This window comes from Lampetra fluviatilis, chromosome 15, assembly GCF_964198595.1.
Source record: "Lampetra fluviatilis chromosome 15, kcLamFluv1.1, whole genome shotgun sequence".
NCBI lineage: Eukaryota > Metazoa > Chordata > Hyperoartia > Petromyzontiformes > Petromyzontidae > Lampetra > Lampetra fluviatilis.
Window position 1 is genome coordinate 14,467,465 of NC_136289.1, and position 19,380 is coordinate 14,486,844.

Sequence of the window (19,380 nt, forward strand, 5' to 3'; positions counted from 1 at the left end):
TCAGCACACTCGTCAACAGAACTGTCGCCTCAAATAAAATATCTAACCAGGCGACGTTTCGGGCAAGTGACCCTGTGTGATGACACGTCACTTGAGTTTCATTTCAACCCAAGCTTTACTTTAGAATGCGGAGCGAGGTTCGGAGATTCGGGGGCGAGCGCGCTGGGCATGAGTGCGCGGTGCGGGAAGAAGATTGATTATTTGGTTCTTTCGGTTAAGTCACGTCTAAAGATAAAATAATAAATTAAATTAAATAATAGAATACGACGTTTCGATTGCAACACAAAAAAACGTCGTATTCTATTATTTAATTTAATTTATTATTTTATCTTTAGACGTGACTTAACCGAAAGAACCAAATAATAATTCCTGCAGTCACGAAAGTTCTAAAATTAAAGAAGATTGATGGCGAGTGAATCATCATCCTTGACGACGCAACTCTACTGTGTAGGGGTGCTGGGTCGGAGGGGGGCCCAGGCACAATTTCTAAATTGGTGGAGGGGGTGGGTCAACGACTGACCAATTTTCAAGTGGATTATCAAGTGGATTCAACCAGTCAACTGTCAAGATTCATAAGACGATGGGACACGGATGTTTTATTAAACGGAAGACGTCTGCGACATCGCTCGCGTTCGGTGATGTCGTTGAAGTCAGGGAGCTCGTCCACGAAACTGCTCGATGCACAACTGAAGAACACGACGCGCATCGTAACCGCGACGCTGAAACCGACGCCGACCTCCCGGGCCCCACTGTTCCAGCAAACGTTCCGCCACCAAATATTCGCAGGAACATACAAAGCTCAAAGGGAGTTGACACGTTTTCTTGCCAACGACAACCACCTGCTCATCATCAAACAAGACCTCAACAGTCTACCTCGCCACCGACTCAAGTGCCCATCTCCCCTGGGATATTGGGATCATGGGGCGATGACACACCCTGCCTCAATCGGTTTGCCTCGTGTTGCAGAGGTTCACGAATGGAATTCAGCGGCCACCCTGATTAATACTGCGGGTTGTATCAATTATACAAAACACTACGCGCCGTCTGCTTCACTGTCGACGTGAAGAATCCCGTGATGTTATTTGCAAGGGTCGGCCACTGTGTCAGCGTCGTGGTCTAAATTTGCCAAATGTTAAGTGTGCAGCACAATCACTCAATTGGCACTATACAAAGCACTCAACGCAAATATTTCACAAGACCCTCCTGACAAAAATAAAGTCACGAGCCTCAATGAGGCTTTCCTGGGTAAATAAACGTAAATAATCACATAATAGAAATAACACGCGTGCCGACCCGTTCGCTGCGTGACGCTAGTACACAACTGCCTACACGCCGATCGCCTTGTTCGCGATGTCCGCGGCACGGCACGTCTCGTGCAGTGGAAAAACAATACCGGCGCCTCTCGAGGTGCGCAGCGCTGGCTCGGCATGGCCCTGGCGCGGCTCGGTTGTACAGTTGAAAAAGAGGCAAACGGTACCAAACAAAAGCGGGCCTCTACGGCCAACCCTCGCATCATCTTCACGCATCTCGACGCGCTCACAGTGTGTGCGTGACATCACAAATGTGTGTCTGGAGCTCGCAGTCCCGATCTCCCTCCACCCCCACCTTCAGTCCGAGTCATCCGAGTCATCCGAGTCATCGCTGTCAGACTCGTGCCGACGCTTGCCGCCCTGTGAACTTTGCGGTGGCGCGGTCGGATCCGGCGCCCCTTCCAGGAGCCCCGCGAAGAAATCTTCGGCCGTGTCGGCCTTGGCATTGAGTCCGAGGAGCGGGCGGTTCTTCTGCACGCGGCGCCGGTAGTCATTGACCTTGCGCCGGCGCAGCTCATCTGCCGGCCAGAACTTGACGAGCTGGTCGTGCCCGCAGCTCGTCAGGAAGCGTCCATCCCCCGTGAGCTCCAGCGCCTCTATGGGGTCATTCCCGTGCTGCCCCACCACGCCGAGCACGCGGTTTGGCAGCAGGCTCACCGCCCTGCACATGGTGGTGAAACAAAGCGGGCAGGGTGGGGTGAGGGGGGGCAGCACACAAGCGCACACCATTCAAGAGCCGAATGGCTCACAGGGCTATACCAAATAAATGAAACTGAAACCGAAACCAGCGGCAAGGCGCCCATGATTAGATTGACCTGCAAATCACAAGTGGAACACGGAATATGATAGGAGACGAGATTGGTGATGTGGGACACGGGCCAAGAGACACGGAACACATGGGACAAAGTGGAACATATGTGAGGTACGGTATAAATGATGATGACGATGGCGGTGGTGGGGCAGGAACCTGATGATGCCGTCCATGCTGGCCGTGCACACTAGGTTGTCTGAAACGCGTGCCAGGCAGTCGACCGATTCGGTGCGCGTGGAGAACCGGTCGCTGACTGCGCCGAAGCCGCCCCAGTTGAAGAGCAGCAGCCAGCCCTCACTCGAGCCACACACCACCTTGGTCCCCTCCTGCTCACACGTGCCACCACCGCCGCCACGCGATCAAAACCACAACTGTCACAACCGCCACCACCATCAGGCAAGACACCACTGGAATCATTGGACGTCGGTCTGCAATGTAGCCATCGCGTGTCGCTCCGTGTCGCCCCGTCTCCCTACAGCTTTGTCCGTTTCATTTTGTAAAGATTTAATTCAAACTAAAATCTGATTTCACACAGCGCCATTCAACCCGGCCTCTCGAGTCCTCACCCGGACGAAAAGCAAAACCCCAACAATGCAGTGTCACGGCGCACTCACCTTGACAATGGCGATGGAGGTGAGGTCACAGTCCTGCACCTCGGACTTGACGTCGAACCTCCGGCGCCGCACGTTGAAGGCGCACAGCGTCCCGTCGCCGCTGCTCGCACACGGCGATCGTGACAGCGGCCGTCACGCAAAGCCTCACAACACGGCCTCGCCAGCGACACTTCAACACTTTCAAGTGATTTTAAGAAGCACAGTTCCACCATAGCGCACAGTTCTGCATAAAACAGAAGCGACATCTTGACTTAATTTTATTTTTGAACCTAAGTGACTTTACCGAAAGACCCAAAGAACAGAAGTGACATCATCGCAGTGATGAATTAAAACTGAAATGACATCGTGCGAGCAGTTTGGTGCTTGTTTACTCAAATATGTGTAGTTCGGGTCGTTTTTCCCCATTTACAGTTATCAATGCACGTGTCTTGTCAGTGTTTGTGTGTCTAAGTGGACGTGTGGTACTGGCCAGGCGTGGGGGTTTTTTCCACTGTGTTGATCCTGGTCCGTGAGGTCGCATATTTAACATTATTTTGGCACAGATAAGCTATATGCTCTGCTTGACTGAAGCGGAAGCGCTAAGGCTGCGGGCGGTGGCCGTCCCCGCTCACCTAGTGGTGAGCAACGTCCTCTTGTCATCTCCCACGACCATGCTGCTGACGAAGTCGGTGTGCTCCAGCTGCTCCATGACATACGTCCCCTGGCGGAAATCCCACACGCGCACGACGCCGTCGTCGCCGCCCGTCGCCATCAGGTTCTCGTCGATCACCGCAAGGCTGTAGATGGCCGAGCTGCGTGCAGCCGCAAAGGTGAGAGACAGAGGCACGAGGGGAGAGCGAGATTAGCGACGCCGGAGCGCGACCTGCTGAACGATGCCGAACCTACCATTGCGCACATCGTCTCCTGCTGTGAAGTCTGTCAGGGCGTGCCGGGCGGACTGGTTTGCCTTGCACATGCTGGAGGAGAACGCCGTTACGTGGCTCTGTGGCTACGTGAGCTGACGTCCACTCATACATAACATTCACGCATATATGTATGTTTAATTATTTTGTGTATCTGCTGCTCTGTGTAAAAGTATTCACTAAATACCATCAAGCACAGTTCTGCCATGAAACAAATTCCTGAATCCTCTACGCAAGCCCTATCCATAACCAAGCACTAACTTCAACATTTCTTACCATAACGCAGTCTTAACTCCAACACAGTGCGAAATAATGTTTATTTAGTTTTATATAAAGCGTCATCGTTTGTTTAACCCAAAACACCTCTATTATGTGTCATCGTTTGTGGAAATCCTATCTCTCACGATCACTGAGAAACCGCAGACAGGAGCTGGTAGGCAGCAGCCAGGCGGTGAGCCGGTGCTACCAACATTTTTCAAAGCTCTGTGGTCCTACATATGTATGAATGGTTTCAGCCAATGATTGAAGGGCCACTCACTCGTGAGCCTTCTGAATCCTCTTCACCAGCTTGCCCTGCTCCACGTCGAACAGCAGCACAGACTTGTCCTTGGACACGGAGTAGAGCTCTGCGGGGAAAGGCGGCAGATGTGACGCACGGCTCACGAGGGCCAGGAAGGCGTGGCGCCCGTCGATAAACGCCCTGGGTGCGCGTCACGCAACCAACACATTCGCGCGCGTAACACTTCCCGCCCGCACTGCTTGCCGCACGCACACATACTCTGCGCGTTCACGGAGCGGTGGCGCAGTGGTTAGCGCAATGCGCTATGAACCCGGCGACCCACATTCGATTCCCCATGCATGTGCCAACATCAGTGGGGAATATCTGAACCGGTTCAGAGCCTCCCGAGGTCAACTCGGTCTTACACGAATCACCGGTGCCGTGCGTAATTTAACATCAGCACTGGTGGGGAGACAAAGGCGGCCGGCCGGCGTGGTGCGAGCCACACCACCCCCTCGTAAGTACGCCGTGGCCAACCTTCAAAGGTGCCACTCGCTATCAGCACCTGCCCCACCTCGCTTACGTGGGCTACGCGGGAGACATTTGTCTCTGCACGTGTGTGCGTGTGTGCGCTTGTGTGTGCATGGCATACGGGCGCCGTCGTCGGAGAAGGCGAGGCCACGGCACGCCTTGCGGTGATGTCCCGAGGACCACAGCTCGCGCGTCTCTCCCTCCGTGCATGAGTACGAGTACCTACGCACGCAAACATGCACGACCACACGCAAACATGCACGACCACACGCTCATGGAAATACATCGGCTCACAAGGGCGCAGATGCCAAAAGACCATGTAAAATTGCTTTAAAGTCTGGTGCATGGAGGGTGTAGGCAGGGAGTGGGGTAGGGGGGGGGGGGTCACAGGTCAGAGGAAGAGTCAGCAGCAGCCTCACTCACAGGAAGATATCTCCGTCGAGGTCGCCCACGGCCATCACGTCGCGTGACGGGTGCATGCACATGGTGGTCGGGATTGCCTCCAGTTTGATGTCCTCTGGCGCCTCTCTCACACGTGGCTCTTTGGGAGGCTCCTCTTCCTCCTCCTCCTCTTCATCTTCCTCTTCCTCATCACTATCGTCTGTATCTTTATCCGGCTTCTCATGCTCCTCTCTGTGATCACCGCCATGAGTCGTAAGATCGGCTTCGGAGCTGGAGGCATCAGTCACGTGCTGCTGCTGCTGTTCATTCACAGCCCCCAGCGTCTCGCTCGGCTCCGGGTCGCCCTTCTCCTCAGCGGGTTCCTTGAGTGGGATGAGAGACATGTGACTTCGTCCTGTTGGGACACCATGTATGGACAGCAGGAAATAAACAGAACCAGACTAAACGGCCAGAACTAGGCCAGTTTAAAGATATTAGATTTCAAACCAGACTTAAATATAGCTCACGATTTTAATTATTAGCCAAGGCAAAGCATTCCATAGCTTGGGAGATGCACTGGCAACCCCTCGATCAGCCCAGCAAATAATAATTGACCTTGGAGTACTGAGAAGGCCATCTGAAGATATCAGGGACCTCTTTGGTCGATAAAGATGGATCAGTTCCTGTAAATATTGCAGATGTTAATCGTATCTGCAGTTCACCAGCTCTAGGGTCAAGCAAATGAGCGGCGTAATCACTCACAAGTTAATCTCTAATCTTATTCTTTGGGTCTTTCGGTAAAGTCACGTAGATAGATTTATAAGGGCACGGGGTGACCAATAAGGTCTGAATTGGTCTGTAATAAGGCAGGCACTGATAAGGGGTTAACAGGTATGCAATTTCAGTAAAAGTGAGTCTGGAGAAAGGAGGGGGATCCAGTCATATCTTGCATACCACGCCTGTTGAAATAGGTCGTTGTTCCAATGTCCATACTTCACCACACTAGTCAGCTCGCGGTGAAGGGGTGCAATCAAGGAACGGTTAAGCTATCACTCGTCACTGAGGCGAGCCACGGCTCAGCGCGGTTGGCTACGTACGGTGCGAAATAAGTTCTACATACATAAAAATAGTTCAACACATTGGCCAATAACACTGGCCTTTACATTAGCGCTTCTCCACAGCACACAGGATGTGCCAAGGGTCATTGCCCAAAACGTCGCCGATTATATAGTTGATATTAAGGCCACGGTGTTATTGACGAATGTGCTGAGTGTTTGTTAATTGTGGTTGTGCGCCACTGCCAAAGCAGCACCAGCAACGCCAAATAATGTAATCACTGTAGTTCATGGCGCAGTGCGCTAACCACTGCGCCACCGCTCCAAGCTTAAACAAATGCTGTAGTAAAACGCACACTGACCCACGAGTCCGATTGTACGAACCAACACGTTGGCTGCTGATGTTACTCACGGGTTGAGACGCGCGTCTATTGTATCCATAAGACATGTGGTTAGGTGATTACACTACTCAACATCATCACAGCCTGGGGCCTGTGCCTGTACAATGGCCATCGCTGGTCTGAGCACGTCGGGTGCGATGGACACGAAAGGAATGAATGAAGAATGTTTTGCATATAGGAACGAAGACGTGAGACCACCACGATGACATCAGCTCTGCTCGGTCCCCGCACCTGGAGGAGCAGGGGGGCACTGCCCCCCCCCTTCCCGCAACCCCCTAGATAAGAGACACCGCGCGCCAGCCTTACCATGGTGACCCCGGGGCACGAGGCAGCAGTAGTCGGGGTGACATCCAGGCTCAGGGAGGAGAGGTGCGGCATGACCTCACAGGGGTGAGGCGGGGTGACGAACGCCGGCGCGGTAGAAGACGTCTTGAGCGAAGCCGGCTCCACGTGGCGATGCGCAACGCGAGGTGCCGGAGCAACGCTGCCCGAGTTTAAGAGCAACACGTGGGCCAGGTCAGGGGAGATACAAGTTAGAGTCAGGATACGGTCAGTTAAGTCAGGATTGGTGTAAAGCTAAGGGTTAGTGTTAAATACTGCATTCGAGGTTATGGTCAAAATGTTGTAGATAGGTTATATTAATGTTATCTTAGGGGTTAGTGTTCAGTTCGATTGAAGGTAGGCTAGTGTTAAGTTAGGGTTATGTAAGGTAGGGAGGGTTAGCGTACGGGCGGCCGCTTTAGGTTAGGATGAGTGATTACGGATAGGCCGTTAAAGATACTGTTCTAGTTAGCCTAGGGTTAGAGTTAGGTTCGGGGTAGAGTCAAGTTGTGAATTACGGTGATGTTGAACACAAGTGAGTTAGTGTGAGTTAGCAGTAAAGCTGAGATTAGTGGTTGGGGGGGGGGGTAGCGTTAAGAGCTAACCTGGACGGGTTCGGCTCCCACCCGGGCTGCGGTGTCCACTCCACGTGGTCCGCCGACACGATGAGGCCCCGCCCCCTTCCACCCGGGGGGGCGGGGCACTTCCGCGTCACGTGGGACGTCCCTCTCGAGCCCTCTTCACGCGACCCCCGCGCGCGTCACTTCCTTTCCCGCTCCAGCCGCCATCATGGCAACGCAGATGTCCAAGAAGAAGAAGGTGAGGCGGGCCTTCTTCGCCCTTCCTCGCGCCATCGCGTGCCGCTGCCTCTACGAAAAGCGACGCGGCGGCATCGGCGTCGTCTCGGGCAGCGATTGGCGTCGGGCTTTTGCGTGGATGGCGCTGCGCTAGGTGCGATTGAGGGTGGATTGCGCGCTCGCCCCGTGTAGCCGGGGTCGCGGTGCTTGAAGGCTCGGGTTGGATTGTGGAGAGACGGGGAGGGTTGTGTTGGCCGTGAGGCATTTGCAGGGTATTTGGGAGTCATCGTGCTGCTTATGCAACACTTGTTCAGTCCACTGCTGGATCGAGGCCTCTCCACACCTCGTCGGGCATTCATTTTATTCGGCCGTACTTGGTTGGTGCGGCTTTCTAGTGGAGGGCCCAGGCCAAGTCCCAGGCCAAGTTGAGCTTACACTGAGCCTCTGATGTTAGCCGGAGCGAGTTTAATAGTACACGGCTCGAATTCGGCGCTATTAAGTGTTATGCTGTGTTATTCCATCGTGATGGAGTTTGTTCATGTACCGCTGTTCACGCAGCAGTACAGAATCGCCAAATACAGAACTTAAAACTTTAGAGCGCGGTGCGCCACCCGCTACACCACCGACCGCTCCAGCTCCTATGGCGGTGATTGTTCGGGCGAGGTTCTCTCCCGGGTGACGATGCTGCAGCTTCCCTCTGATGGTGGCGAGTATGGGGAGCGGTGGCGCAGTGCTTAGCACGCCGCTCTATGGAGCCGGCGCCCCGAGTTCAATTCCTGCTGAAATGTTCGCCCATTGGCGAATATTTTAACCGGTTCTAGAACTCCGCTCGTAGGTCTGCTCGGCATCATAAGTAGCTGGTGCGGTGCGTAAACATCGCCGCTTGGGAGACAAAGGCGGCCGGGCGTTGTGCTGGCCACCGGACTCCCTCGTGTGCCGTGCAGGCCTTCATTGGGTGCTACTCGCTAACAGCACGTGCGACAAATGCTGTTGACGACACGGAGCATCTTTTGTGTGCCGGGGAGGTTTGGGACTGCAATGCAGTGCGTGTTGGAATGCATGTCGGGGTTGTATGGACGCATGGAGTTTTTATTTTGGTGAGAGTGGATGTAGAGGTTTTAAGTGAGAATGGGTGTGCGTGCGAGTGTAGGGAGTATACACGTGCGTTCTAGGTAGGGGTTCGTGGTTGGGCTGTAATATCGCCGATATGTCTTCGGCTGCTGTTGCCACGTGTTCGCCACGTGCTCAGAGCGGGAGCTTCCTCGGCATGCCCGACTGAAGCTCCGTTGGCACGTGGTGCAAAACGTTGGACCATCTTTGATTTGTATGTACGTTGAACTTGTTTCGTACCGTACGTATCCAACCGTGCTAATAGTTTGTGGGTGAGATGAGAAGGGAGTGTGCATGTAGGTCTTTAGAGAGGTGTGTAACCCCCCCCTCGTGTTACACAGGTTGACTGGGCCAAAAATAGTCTTTCATGTGGTTAAGTAAAATGGCGCGTGTCGTGGACATAGCAGACTTTGAGATACAAAGGTGGCCGGGCGTTATTGGTCCAGCGAACACCATCCCCCATTCACACGTGTCTATTCCGCACCCATCTTAATAGGTGCTCGCTAACCACTATCCACGTGGATGTGTTGGCTTGATATGAATTCTAAGTGCACCTAGCCTGGCACCACCGCTGCGCTCACGTCAACGTCACTTATTGCCTAATGGTGGCTGTTGCTGTTATGAGTAATAGGTGTTGACTAGCAACACTTGTTCCGACTTGGCTACATGGTTATTTACATTGTATCCCTCGTGCTTTGTGTGGTCGTTTGTAGTTTGTGGCCGATGGAGTCTTCAAGGCCGAGATGAACGAGTTCCTGACTCGGGAACTCGCCGAAGATGGCTACAGCGGCGTGGAGGTGCGCGTCACGCCGACCCGCACGGAGATCATCATCCTCGCCACCAGGTGATGCCCACATCTCCCTCACCCCCAATCTTGAATTCCGCAGTTCACAAAATTCCCTCCCGGCGGGACTTAAATCTCCCTCCCATCGACCTTGCCCCTGTTCGTGCGTTCACGTATGGCTCTGGTAAAGATTTTTAAATGACACAAACTCTGTCCTGAAGCCGTCCCCTCGTGGCAAGCAGACCTTGAAAGTGGTATTTAATTCCTGAACTCAACGTCATCCGCAAGAATGGGAATTGAGATATTAAGCACGTGTATGTATAAATGACTTGAATAAAATCGCCTGGAATGCATGCGACCTTGTCGAGATTATGGAAGCTCGGCACTCGGATAGTGCTGGAATAGGTGACCACCATGATTAAAATAGGACTGGGCTATATCCTGAGCAGTGCAGCAGAATACATTATTGAACTGAACTATACTCTCATGCATTCTTCACCAACCAGCCCCCTCCCCCCTTGCACTGCACACGTACGAACCTTACCCTGTGCCGTGTGTGACCATAGTGTGTTTGTGCGATTGTGTTGGTGGTTGTGACCGTCACCGTGAAGGACCCAGAACGTGCTGGGAGAGAAGGGACGTCGCATCCGCGAGCTCACGTCCGTCATCCAGAAGCGATTCAACTTCCCTGAGGGCAGCGTTGAGGTGTGGACACTAGCGGCACTTTATTGCTTTCATGCGATAGTAATTTGATCCCAGTATAATTATGCTCCCGGATAGGGGGGGGGTACAAATAGAATATATTTTTGTGATTAATTAGTAAAAAAATGTTTAGACTTTTGTGCGTAACCCTCCCCCTAAGGTGATGAGCGTCGCAACGGCAGCGTTTGTGTGGTTTTGGTGATGATTTTGATGACGAGGCTGAAGGGGCAGTCGCTGCCCCGCGCTGCCCGGCCCTCTGCTCGCGTTTTGCGAGCGTGTGGTCACGGCGCGCGGGGTCGCCCTGCCCCGTGCTCTGATGCTAAAGTAACGAGGCATTTGTCTGAAAAACCACGACGTTACCATTTTTTAAGCCATAAACTAAAACTTTTTCACCCTTGAAAACCCTGCAGCTGCAATGCCCCCCTACTGTGTAGATCAATACATTAAAATGGATTTAAGAGGTAGCTCTGTGATGGCCTCTTCTATGGGCTATCTTCTATAATAGAGGGCGATGCACTGCCTGCGCGAGAGTGGAGTCGCACGATTCGACCACCGATAGCACAACTCGGGATAAAACCAGGGGTGGTGGGGAGAGGACTAAATGATTGAAACATTTAACCAGATAATCCATGTGGTTTTTTCACGGTGCCTGTAAGCGCGTGTTGTTGTTGTCCTGTCTGCAGCTGTACGCGGAGAAGGTGGCGAACCGTGGCCTGTGCGCCATCGCCCAGTGCGAGTCGCTGCGCTACAAGCTGCTGGGAGGGCTCGCCGTCCGCAGGTTGGGAATCCCTTTGCCCAGTCTCTACTTCTCGCCACTAGGGCTGGGTTGATGGCTGCCAGCGGTTTACTCCATTGGAATTCACAGAGCGCCAACAACCCCGCAGCCTTAACTCCACCCCCCCTCCCCCCATAAAAAAGAAATGAGACCGGGTGAGGTTTTCCTGGGTAAACCACGATTAATAAATTATGATAGTAAAATAAACGGTCTCTATTGACTTGTCCCATGAAAACAATCACTTTGTCCCCGATCTCATTAGCTCTCCGAAAACTAAGCAGGTTAGAGCCTGGATAATGCTTGGATGGGCGACCGCCATGCACAAACGGGCAGTGCCGCGCAGTGCAGCAAAATCCATGGTTATACTGTGCTGTGCTTCCTCCATCAACCTACACTGACCAGCATACACCAATATGGTTATTTGACCCCCCCCTCGCAATGCACATGGCCTGCGTGGACTGTGTATGTATGTAGCCAACCGTGCTAATTGGAGTTGCACTGCTTCATGAGGACATGCCCTCATCCACCAGTGGATTGACAGAAGGACTGGTTAATACGCAACGGCTTGACTAGCAGTGAACACTTGTAACCCCCTCTTGATCTGGGCAAAGGGGCGGCCTTCTCTGTGGCTCAGCACCCTTAATCTCTGGAGGGGAGATCAAAAAGCCCTTTTTCATCCCAGTACCTCTGTAGTGAGCGTCGCTGGTTCATGCATTGGGCACATTGCGCTCAGAATGTAAATGTTATCCCTGTGTCACCATTATGTTTATCTATTTAAATAAATTGGTGACACTGCTTTGGCAGTGGTGCACGAGCACAAATAAAATGCTCCACACGTTCATCGATAAGACTGCGGCCTTTAAAATAAAATATCTAAAAAGTGATGTTTCCTGCAACGGTGTACGCGACTTGTGCTCACAACGTGGCTCGCGCTTTGTGCCGCAGGGCGTGCTACGGTGTGCTGCGCTTCATCATGGAGAGCGGTGCCAAGGGCTGCGAGGTGGTGGTGTCGGGGAAGCTGCGCGGCCAGCGCGCCAAGTCCATGAAGTTTGTGGATGGCCTCATGATCCACAGCGGTGACCCCGTCAACCACTACGTGGACACCGCCATCCGCCACGTGCTCCTGCGCCAGGGTGAGATTTCCAAACTGACATTCCGCCTCCATCAGGGGAATATACTTTCCTCCCGAATTAGTATTCCTCGAGGAACGAATATTCAGGAGTATTGACTCGCCTCTGGAATAGTTTTTACGAAAAAAAATGTCTCCAGGAATTAGTATTCGTTCTGCTGAGCAACCATAATTTGAGAATATATTGGTGCTCGTCGAATGGGCTTTTCCCCATGGAAACATTTTATTCGGTATCTGTTTGGGATGACAGCAGAAACTGAATATAACTTCATCAGTGCTTATATCAGAAGCGACCCTTTTCCTTCCTACTGGTGTAATGGGTTGCTTTGTGTGAAGCTGTTGGTCTCTATTGCTGCACCTTTGCAATAATTCTGCCTTATTTTGTTTATAACCAAGTCATCTTTACGTGCACGTGCAACTAACATTACATTTTAGGACGGTTCCCAACTTATTTTGTTGAAAGTTGCTCAACATTACAGCACCTTATTGGACCAAAACATAACCTGACACTCAACTCTAATCTTAACTGAACTTTTTCTGAGTAACTATTACTGAGTAATAGTTCACTGGTGGCAAGAAATGTGTAGCCCACCCTGATAAGGCCACAATGGCACCAGTGGGGGGGGGTCCATTTCTCAGCCTCGCCCCGTTACAGTTTGTGGTTGCAACCCATTCGGCGGAGCGCACCTCCCCCTAAGGTGACGACGTTCCCCCGGCAGCGTTTGTGTGGTTTTGGTGATGATTTTGATGACGAGGCTGAAGGGGCAGCGCCTGCCCCGTGTTCCCGGCCCCTTGCTCGCGTTTTGCGAGCGTGGGGTCACGGTGCGCGGGGTCACCCTGCCCCGTGCTCTGATGCCAAAGTAACGAGGCATTTGTCTGAGAAACCACCAGCTCTGGGGGAAAAAAATTCAAAGAGAACCGTGGTGGCCAATCCGTGGATCTCCGAACAAATTGGAAGAATTGATACAAGGATACAATAATTTGTTTATGGCTGTGAAATAAAAACCCCCACTAAGAATTAGAAAAATAACTTTACCAATAGATGGCTCTTGGACTTTATGTTTTTCGTACATTACAGGCTTAAATCTGGGTAATTGTTCATCGCCATCTGGTGGATCATTGAGGAACCCGGGGAGGTTCACCAGTCCGTGTCACAGTACTTGGTGTATTAGCCACCGCTGGATTAAAATAAAGGCACAAGATGTGGACTCAGGGGCACATTCCCAGAGGTGAAAGCTTGAAGGAATTTATAGGAGGAAAAACGTTGGCAAAAATGCCAAGAGGTAGAAACAGAAAGATGTCTTGCTTAACGATGCAATGATGAATCATGTCCAGTAAAACCTTGGATTGCGAGTAACTTGGTCTGCGAGTGTTTTGCAAGACGAGCAAAATGTTTAAATACATATTAATTTGATAAACGAGCGAGGTCTTGCAATACGAGTAGTACGTGCATACGCTTTGTCTGCCGAGCGTCACGTGATCACAACTGATATACAAGTGCTATGGATTGCCAACACGTTTCCAGAACGATTTATGCTCGCAATCCAAGGTTTTACTGTATCTCAATTGGTTTATTTAATCTACTTCATAAATGGTACCGTCTAAAGCATACTGCCTAGATACCAAAAATACCAACTGACTACGCACAATGGGATGCTGTGTGCGTATCACGGTTATAAGAATTGGTTTTAATCTGCATCATTACATTGCATCCTGGCGAATCTCTACGGGCTCTCGCCTATTTGGCAGTTAGCAGGCCGCGAAGCACTCATCAGTGTTGATTGTCTTTTGAGGTAATTAACGACTCCTTAATGCCGGGGAACCACCACGACCCCCTACCTACCTCTCGCCCTGCAGGGGTGCTGGGCATCAAGGTGAAGATCATGCTGCCCTGGGACACGACGGGCAAGATGGGCCCCAAGAAGCCGCTCCCGGACAACGTGAGCATCGTGGAGCCCAAGGATGAGGTGCTGCCCACGGGCCCCGTCTCTGAGCAGAAGGGCAGCAAGCCCGAGCCCACCATGCCCGTGGCACAGCCGCCTCCCGCGCCAGCCGTGCCCACCGCCTAAGTCCGGTAAGAGCGCGCGCGCGCGCACACACCCAAGGCACTGCAGCCACAAAGATACGCACGGTGTAGTATTGAGGTTGGGTCATACCCAGCGCTCCACAAATGGGTTTTGGTTGTTCAGTTTGGTAGTTTGCTCAAGTTTCCATACTATGCGCGTAAAACATTTTAATAGCGTGAAATTGAACATTAACCATGGGTAATTTGGAGCGGTGGTAGCGGTGGTTTTGGTGATGATTTTGATGACGAGGCTGAAGGGGCAGCGGCTGCCCCGTGCTGCCCGGCCCCTGCTCGCGTTTTGCGAGCGTGGGTCACGGCGCACGGGGTTGCCCTGTCCCGTGCTCTGATGCCAAAGTAACGAGGCATTTGTCTGAGAAACCACGATGTGTTACCGTCTTAGTTTCATGATGGACTAAACTTTTCCCCAGTGTATCATGGCCTGTGGTTTTAATTTTCACCCCCTGGCCGTTGAGAGTAATGTCGTTGACATAATTTGCATGTTCGCCCAAGCCGCATGTCTAATTTTTTCTATCTCTTTTCAGGGGAAGATATGGTGGAAGGTTGCTGACAATGGTACGTCTGTGTGGAGAAGATGCACGCCTTGATTCCCAGCCCAGGGTTAAACTGAGAATTGGACAAGCGTGGGGTGATGGGGGGGATGCCAATGATGCTACACCACCGGTCTATGCAAGTCGATTGCTTTCTATTAAGAGAACCATCTCCTTCAGAGCGTAATTACTGAGTGTAGGGGATGCTAACCACTACTCCACTGCAACCCCACAAAAGAAAATCTGGATGGCAGTCGCTAGATTGATATAGATTGCTGCTCTCTCATTACTTCTCTGCATTGATTGTGTAGCTTGTTATTGTCGTGTATGCTATGGCACTACGTGCAACACGAGGGCATAGAGAAATCGTTGGTGACCTCAATGACGGAAGAATCATATAAGAGATCCTTCTTCACGTTTCTACTTTGTGGAGTTGGAGCCTCTTATCAAATACAGGTGTTGTTGATCGCTCAAACGAATCCATTACGGTCCGAGAAGAAAGTTTGCCACTATCATCAGGGTGTTCACAATTGCAACGAGGTTAATGACGAGTTTAACTGGGGCCTTGGATGAAATGCATCAGGACATGACCCCCGATAACCTCCACACGTGTGTGAACTTGCATTAGAGCAGGTCTCCTGGCCACATGCAAAACGACAACATTACACGCAAGGGTGCATGTGTACATTTTTCACTATACAGTACACCGCTGTATGGAGGTAGAAATCCACAAGAGAACAAAAATGCATTGCCAGACCATGACATAGCGCGGTGGGTGGAGACCTGAAGCAGTGGCTAGATGGCTGCTGATGATCGTTACAGGTCTCCGAATCCAGTTACATCACAACCCCAACTCTAACCCAATGTCAGCCCTATATGTAAAGCCATCGGAGGTAATCTTGTCTGCGTCATCGCCAGTCGATATGAATGTGGCGGCCTTGCTCACAGTTGGTGAACTTCGTGGGCGAGCCACCCGGCGCTCGCGGCATGATCGATTGGACCGGTGCTGCGCCCGTGGTTTTGGTGATGATTTTGATGACGAGGCTGAAGGAGCAGTGGCTGCCCCGTGCTGCCCGGCCCCTGCTCGCGTTTTGCGAGCGTGTGGTCACGGTGCGTGGGGTCGCCCTGCCCCGTGCTCTGATGCCAAAGTAACGAGGCATTTGTCTGAGAAACCACGGTGCGCCGAGCCAGCGATCTGTACGCCCAACTACGGAGACTGGTTTCGAGCTCGGCTTTAGCCGCGTCCGGCTGGGTCGGCAATCCAGAATGTATTTTCCTGCACCACAACATTCGGCAAAACCTCTGGGTATGGCTCTGGGCTGCTAGTCACGTGACCAAATGGAGTATTGTGGAAAATATGCAGTGGGAGATTAAATGCTCATCGAGTTCTGTGCGGCGAAAATAAGGGGGAATGCAGGATGAAGTTATCCTCGTGCCGGGACTCATGAGTGTTATTTGACGTACTTTATTGTGCTGATTAAGTTGGTGGGGAAGGGCCAAAATACATTTTAAACGGGTTTCAATATAAATCACAACCTGTTTCACGTATAGGCAGGAATTCAATAAAGCATTAGTTAAAATTAACCAGAAAATTGTGCACAATATAACACGCAAATAGATCGTGGTATTAGACTAACTCCTATGGATCAAACAACAAATGAGACGGGCTATGAACATCTCAAACGCTATGGAACAATGGCAAGATTCATCCCAACATGGAATCAAATGTAAACTCAGAATCGTGATAATCTTATCGAGTTGCTGCGGTATTGAGTGACTGCACTATGAAACACGATTTTTGTTCCTGGGTAGGAAGTGTCTTTTTCTAATTGCGTAGCCCTCAAAAGTATAGCAAATGGCTATTCCCCACAAACGTTGATTTTGTGACCAGGACTTTATGTGAAGGAATGACACAAATGCACGTTTTCTCATTAAAATATGTACATTTCTAAATATCGCTGTCCTGGTCACCAAAGCAAAGTTTGTGGGGAATAATAGCCGTATCCTGTATTTTTGAGGCAAAAGCAATTAGGAAATAACACTACCCAGGAACAAAAAAATATGAATTTCTTAGTGTTATTAATGGAGTGGATTATTAACTTTGCTTTTGTGTCCTGGTCACAAAAGCAAAGTGTGTGGGGAATAATAGCCATTCTCTGTACTTTAGAGGCATTAGCAATTTGATAATAACACTATCCAGGACCAAAAAAACAATGTTTTTGTTACCCAGTGTTGTCACGCCTACCACGTGTTGAGAGGCGCTTCTCAGCAGTCCTCCAGACTTGGAGTAATTCGCGTCTGGGAGTCCCACGCAGCCAGTGTTGTGCGTTGGCTTAAAAAACGTGACTTGCTTTTAATGAAACATTAATGGTCTTGTGCAAGGTCATGCGAGAGCCTGTAACGCGTATCATCTGTAGCGAAGAGCCTTCGCCTCTTGGTCCCAGTTGGCTGTTGCATTACAGCAACTCGAGTACAATATTCCCTGCGCTCCGACTGACACTGCAGCAAGTGAGGCCGTATTGTTCGCGCTCTGCTCTGATTTGGCCTCCAACACGGTTCAGTTCGGGATGAGAGGCGCGGTTGCTTTCAAAGCCGACCGCTCGTGCCCCATCTCTGACAAAAAGTGTAGCCTCTCGACCCACACGAGATGGACCATGTAGTAAAGCACACTTGTCGGCTCTTCAGGAGAAATCGCAAATCTGCACGAATTATCTCCTGATGGGCCCCTCGTGGCTTGCATCTCGATATTGACATCTAGTTTCTGAACGTATTGGCATACGCGAGAGTAGAATTGGGGCCTTAGTTTATGCAACTCCCACCGGGCACCAGGGGGCGCTATGCCCTCATCACGCCCCCTCGGAGCGCTTCCCTGCGTGTGGCCTCTACTATTGGGGAAACTGGGTTCCAGCAGCCGCCCTCCACGCGCTGCTGGCCGGTGTGGGCCGAGAGGCAGGTGTTTGCCCAGGTCTAAAAACGTACTAATCGTGACTCGTAGCGGCGTTGACACAGCTGCGTTTCCATAAAATCGTTACAGCCAAACATTCGAAGGCCCTCGCGCCTTTCAGTAGTCTGATGGAAAATGTTCGTAAGCGAGGACGCGTGCTTACGAAGTGTGGGCAGGGGGGGGGGGCTGAGCTTCCTGGCGCTCTCGTGGTGCCCCCTCTGGATTGGTGGCATGCGGTGCCGCTTCCAGCGACCCGAGGTGCCGGTACCGACCTCGAGTCGTGCCACCGCGGTTCGGATTTGGCCACTGCACAGTTTTGTCGCGATTCGCCGAACGGTAGTTTGACGTCACGTTCGTTTTGAATCTCGGCCAGTGTTTGTGTCATGAGGCTCATACGTTCATGTATAATTTGCGTAAGTCGCAATTTTCGTACGATTCAATTGATGGTATGTCTCGTTACTTTCAGCTTGGGTTCATTGTTGCATTCCAAATCGGGATGCTGATGATTGACCCTATTTTAGTTTGAATTGTGACTGGTGTATGTTTAGTTATATACCATTACAACCCCACCAACTCCAAGCCCGTCTGTACACACTTGGTGCAACACGTGCCATTGGGTGTGTGCGGCGTGAGCATGGTGTAAATGGGTTATCTACAGCAGCAGCAGTGTGGACTAGCACGGCAGCGTCTCTCATTGCCGCCGGCTGGCACGGTGGCAGCAGCGCGCTCGTTCCCCTTGGTGCCACTTGATCATGCGGGCTGACTCGCTCTGCTCGGGAGAGAATCGGCTGCATTTCCAAACCCGGGTCAGGGCAATGAGGAGCATCGTCCTGCTCTGAAGAAAAGGCCTTCGCATGAAACGGCGCCTATTATATCTTGTTTTGGCCCTATTGAGGCCACAGTGTTGACGCGCGTTTTGTTACTTGTGCTGACAAACTGCTGTCAGCGCTGTCTTACAAGAAATGTGATTTTTATTCAATGCCGTGGCTCTCGTTTCAGGTGCTGGAGGACGACAGTGACCTGGGAACAGCGCACACAGTCATCCGTGTAAAAAATAAAAACCGTCGAGTTAAATCCACTGTTGTCTCTGAGGTCTGTTGTGCATGGAGCTGCAGGGGGATATGGGCTGGGTGGTGGATGTATTGTCTGAGATTGAGGGCAGGGATGGAGGAATGGTGGTGGGATGTTAACTACCTTGCCTGGTGTACAGGAGCGTGTGGGTTCGATCCCTACCCTGGCACCTGTGTATTTAGTTTGCATGTTCTCCCCGTGGTCGGGTGGATTTTTCTCCGGACCCTCCGTTTTTTGGACAATAAACATGCGCAAAGAGTATTCGGCTGCTATAATTTCCACGCGATAATCCACTTCGTTGAGCTATCATTTGTGGCCATTTCGCTTCTTAAAAAAGCTGCATATCTCGGTGGGCCTGAGCTGATAAAATAACAAATGTTTTATTCGTACGGGTTTGAGTGCGGGAGTTGAGAGGTGTGCTGGAGAATCAGCCGGCTGCTGTGGTTGGGAGGTGGGTGCGGAGTCCGTGGCTGGGCGAGGCGGTGCGTGCGAGGGTTTCGTGAAGACACGTGGACACGTGTTTCCGTTCAGCGCGCGCGCTCCTGAAAAAGGGGGGCGGGGGGGGGGCGATCGTAACGAGGGTCTCCAGGTGGTGGGGCTGAAGGGTCCTGGGGGGCGGGGCTCGGTGGG

The 19,380-nt window shown here is 51.6% G+C and overlaps 2 protein-coding genes across 4 annotated transcripts; one reads left to right on the plus strand and one right to left on the minus strand.

The window, feature by feature from the left end:
* Window positions 1-588: 588 nt before the first annotated feature.
* On the minus strand, window positions 589-7,506 carry WDR55 (WD repeat domain 55). 3 transcript variants are annotated; one of them, XM_078863347.1, is made up of 9 exons: window positions 7,431-7,506; window positions 6,811-6,948; window positions 5,091-5,431; window positions 4,789-4,889; window positions 4,176-4,263; window positions 3,347-3,526; window positions 2,736-2,835; window positions 2,278-2,447; window positions 589-1,971 (listed from the first exon to the last, which is right to left on the minus strand). In XM_078863347.1, the coding sequence occupies exons 2-9, from the start codon at window positions 6,880-6,882 to the stop codon at window positions 1,608-1,610; spliced, it is 1,416 nt and encodes a 471-aa protein (XP_078719473.1). In that variant the 5' UTR covers window positions 6,883-6,948; window positions 7,431-7,506; the 3' UTR covers window positions 589-1,607. The 3 variants fall into 3 exon arrangements, with proteins under 3 accessions (XP_078719473.1, XP_078719471.1, XP_078719474.1); XM_078863345.1 differs by having other exon boundaries at window positions 6,811-6,988; XM_078863348.1 differs by lacking the exon at window positions 7,431-7,506 and having other exon boundaries at window positions 5,091-5,463; window positions 6,811-6,879.
* A 51-nt stretch (window positions 7,507-7,557) lies between these two features.
* RPS3 (ribosomal protein S3) lies at window positions 7,558-18,757 on the plus strand. Its single transcript, XM_078863349.1, has 8 exons — window positions 7,558-7,644; window positions 9,446-9,576; window positions 10,128-10,221; window positions 10,902-10,996; window positions 11,939-12,126; window positions 13,980-14,196; window positions 14,730-14,760; window positions 18,679-18,757. The coding sequence occupies exons 1-6, from the start codon at window positions 7,615-7,617 to the stop codon at window positions 14,189-14,191; spliced, it is 750 nt and encodes a 249-aa protein (XP_078719475.1). The 5' UTR covers window positions 7,558-7,614; the 3' UTR covers window positions 14,192-14,196; window positions 14,730-14,760; window positions 18,679-18,757.
* The last annotated feature ends 623 nt before the right edge of the window (window positions 18,758-19,380 follow it).

Bases quoted from the DNA above. Each gene is read 5' to 3' on its own strand.
- WDR55 (XM_078863347.1), bottom strand. From the start codon at position 6,882: ATGCCGCACCTCTCCTCCCTGAGCCTGGATGTCACCCCGACTACTGCT. The intron at 5,432-6,810 runs GTAAGGCTGGCG...ATCCCACTCAAG, and splicing joins CGTGCCCCGGGGTCACCATG to GAACCCGCTGAGGAGAAGGG. The intron at 2,448-2,735 runs GTGAGTGCGCCG...ACGTGTGAGCAG, and splicing joins CCTCCATCGCCATTGTCAAG to GAGGGGACCAAGGTGGTGTG.
- RPS3 (XM_078863349.1), top strand. From the start codon at position 7,615: ATGGCAACGCAGATGTCCAAGAAGAAGAAG. The intron at 7,645-9,445 runs GTGAGGCGGGCC...GGTCGTTTGTAG, and splicing joins AGATGTCCAAGAAGAAGAAG to TTTGTGGCCGATGGAGTCTT. The intron at 10,997-11,938 runs GTTGGGAATCCC...TTTGTGCCGCAG, and splicing joins GGAGGGCTCGCCGTCCGCAG to GGCGTGCTACGGTGTGCTGC.